The sequence below is a fragment of the Austrofundulus limnaeus genome, unplaced genomic scaffold (genome assembly GCF_001266775.1).
Source record: "Austrofundulus limnaeus strain Quisiro unplaced genomic scaffold, Austrofundulus_limnaeus-1.0 Scaffold516, whole genome shotgun sequence".
NCBI classification, from domain to species: domain Eukaryota; kingdom Metazoa; phylum Chordata; class Actinopteri; order Cyprinodontiformes; family Rivulidae; genus Austrofundulus; species Austrofundulus limnaeus.
The window spans coordinates 214,761-217,520 of NW_013952918.1; the positions used below are offsets into that span (position 1 = coordinate 214,761).

General features: G+C 37.2%; 1 protein-coding gene across 1 annotated transcript in view; it reads right to left on the minus strand.

Moving 5' to 3' along the window:
* Positions 1-607: 607 nt before the first annotated feature.
* cldn1 (claudin 1) overlaps positions 608-2,760 on the minus strand; it is a 10,068-nt gene continuing 7,915 nt past the window's right edge. Inside the window, exon 5 of the mRNA XM_014026007.1 lies at positions 608-1,082. Within this exon, the coding sequence (XP_013881461.1) occupies positions 929-1,082 (154 nt within the window). The 3' untranslated portion in view covers positions 608-928. The remainder of the gene's footprint in view (positions 1,083-2,760) is intronic.

Below are 2,760 nucleotides of genomic sequence, written 5' to 3' on the forward strand. Positions count from 1 at the left end.
TTACAGTACAAATACATACAGTACAGACACAGTACAAATACATACAGTACAAACAGACACAGTACAAACACATACAGTACAAACAGACACAGTACAAACAGACACAGTACAAATACATACAGTAGAAACACATACAGTAGAAACACATACAGTAGAAACAGATACAGTACAAATACATACAGTACAAATACATACAGTAGAAACACATACAGTACAAATACATACAGTAGAAACACATACAGTACAAATACATACAGTTCAAAAAGATACAGTACAAATACATGCAGTACAAACAGAAACAGTACAAATACATATAAACACATACAGTACAAACAGACAGNAGACAGTACAAATATATACAGTAGAAACACATACAGTACAAATACATACAGTACAAACACATACCGTACAAATACATACAGTACACACACAAGCAAAAGAATGTTGCCCTCTTCTTACCTTTCAGCAATGAGCAATAATGAAAGGAGGTTTTTGAGACAAAACAAACAATGTTGGCTTTATGAAAACTGAAAGATCACAAGAAGAAACTTCACACTGCCTTCTATGCATCTGTAAATAAACACACCTTTACTTAGAAAACAGCTGTGTTTTATTTTCTCACATAAAAAAGTCACAATTTATAACAAAACAAAATTCACTGTAAAACAAAACATTCTTCCCAATCTTTGACTAAGTCAGTGGTTCCCAAAATTTGCATCAAAATCTAAAAAAATACAATACCCCCTGCCCCAGCCCCGACCAAGGCAGTGCACTACACAGTCTGAGCACCACTGTTGTAGTTGTTGTAGCTGTTCAATAAAAAAAGTTTAAATTGGTYTCAAGTTGAATTTAAAACAATATTTAACAAGGTTTTACAATCAAGTCTGAATTTAAATTTATAACAATAATTTGTTTTATATTGTCTTCTTTAAACTCTGCTGCCTGTAGTTTTGGACGGGGGGTAGCGTGGAGCATTCTTGGAGCTCCTCTTGTCAGAACAGTTGCAGCAGAGGAAGGCCCCACCGATGAGGATCAGACAGGAAGCTCCCCATCCAACATACAAGGCGCTCCCAAATTCATACCTGTGAACGACATGAGAATCTGATTTTACAGCCATGAATATCTGAGTCGTGTCAGATTTACAACGTCCAAACATTTTTCTCTGAATTTAGTTTTCACAGTAGACTTCTGGAGAAATGTGCTTATTTACTGTATTTTACAGTTATTAAACTTCTTCAAATTTTACACAGCTTATACACAACATACYTTGGATTCTTTTGGTCCACAGGAAACTTTTATGTGATATTTATTTAGACATTTTGGTGTTAACTCGCAATGTATCGGCTGCAGTATATTTTCATGTTGTGGTTYTGTCTTGCCTCTTTATAGCACGACCCAGGCTGCCAGGGATTTTGAATTTGCATTATAAGCTGTTCAAACAATTTGATTGGTTGTCTTCTTTTGATTGAAACCTTTTTTGGCCACTTGGGTTAATTTATTGGCTCTCGAGTATGGAGAGAAAATAGACTCATACAGTTTGTGTGTGTAACACCCCATGTTTTGCATAAAATAGTTTTTACGGGTTACAAGTCATGTTTTACACACACACACACACAGAAACTTTATGAGTCTATTTTCTCTCCATACTCGAGAGCCCAAAATGTTTGGCAATCTCCTAATTCCCGCACACAGTACATGTGAATGATTGACTGTAGGATCGGCCAATCATCTTTGAGCTTCATTCTGACACTACAGCTTTGAAGCCAATCAAGTTACCTTTTTCAATATGCAGATTTGGGGGCAAAGACTCAGGCTGTGTCTCAATTTGTGGGTTGCAGCAGATGTTGGCTGCATTTTTCAGCTGCCTACATCCCTGACCCGCTAGGCTGTCCTAATAGATCATTTCAATATTAGAAATTTATCACAAACATGCATGTGCATAGCAAAGCCTAGCTTTTCTTGGTCACAGCTCAACTGGGTAAACGTCATAAAAATGCCATTGTAATAGCTTAAATTCAACGAGTTCAAAAAGCACATGAATAGCTTTTATATTTATGAAACTTCTCATCTATGATCCTAAAGGAAAGTTTYACACAAATCAGTGTAGAGCAAACACATTAGGGCTATATAATGGCATAAATTTACCTGTTGAATTTGCACAATGGCATTTCCATAGAGCATCAGCTTTTTCCCGATAATCYTGTGGTCAGCTTGCTTCGCTCTTGCACGTTTGTGATAATTTCTAACTACAAAATGGTCCATTTGTATGTGGCCAACAAATGTGGAGACAAAACTTTGAAAACATAGGGTGCATCTCAGTAGCCTACGTGGCCAACTATATCCCAGAATTCATTGCYTCATCAACAARAACAGGAAAACAAAGGTGGAGGTTTTTTTTATTATTCTATGAGATTCTATCAAATTCAGAGATTTTGTTTTGTTTTTGCCTCTCATTTCACAGCCATTAATGCAGCCGACAGGCAACAGCCTGTGGCCCACATAGACTGTGGCCAATGTGGGGCGAGGTCTACGTCGGCTACAACCCATGAACTGAGACAAAGCCATCGAAATTTCTTTCCTTTTTTTTTCCTCGAAGTTTCTGACATGGCAGGCATTTTGGCACGAGTGATGACAACAGCAGACATAGAATAGATGTTTTTTGTGCCCTTTTTTTTTACAGTTAGCCGCAGGGGTGAAAGTAGTTTTAAGTTCGTGCCAGTACTATTACATAAATGACATTAACTGTCCCCGTGTAAGAAG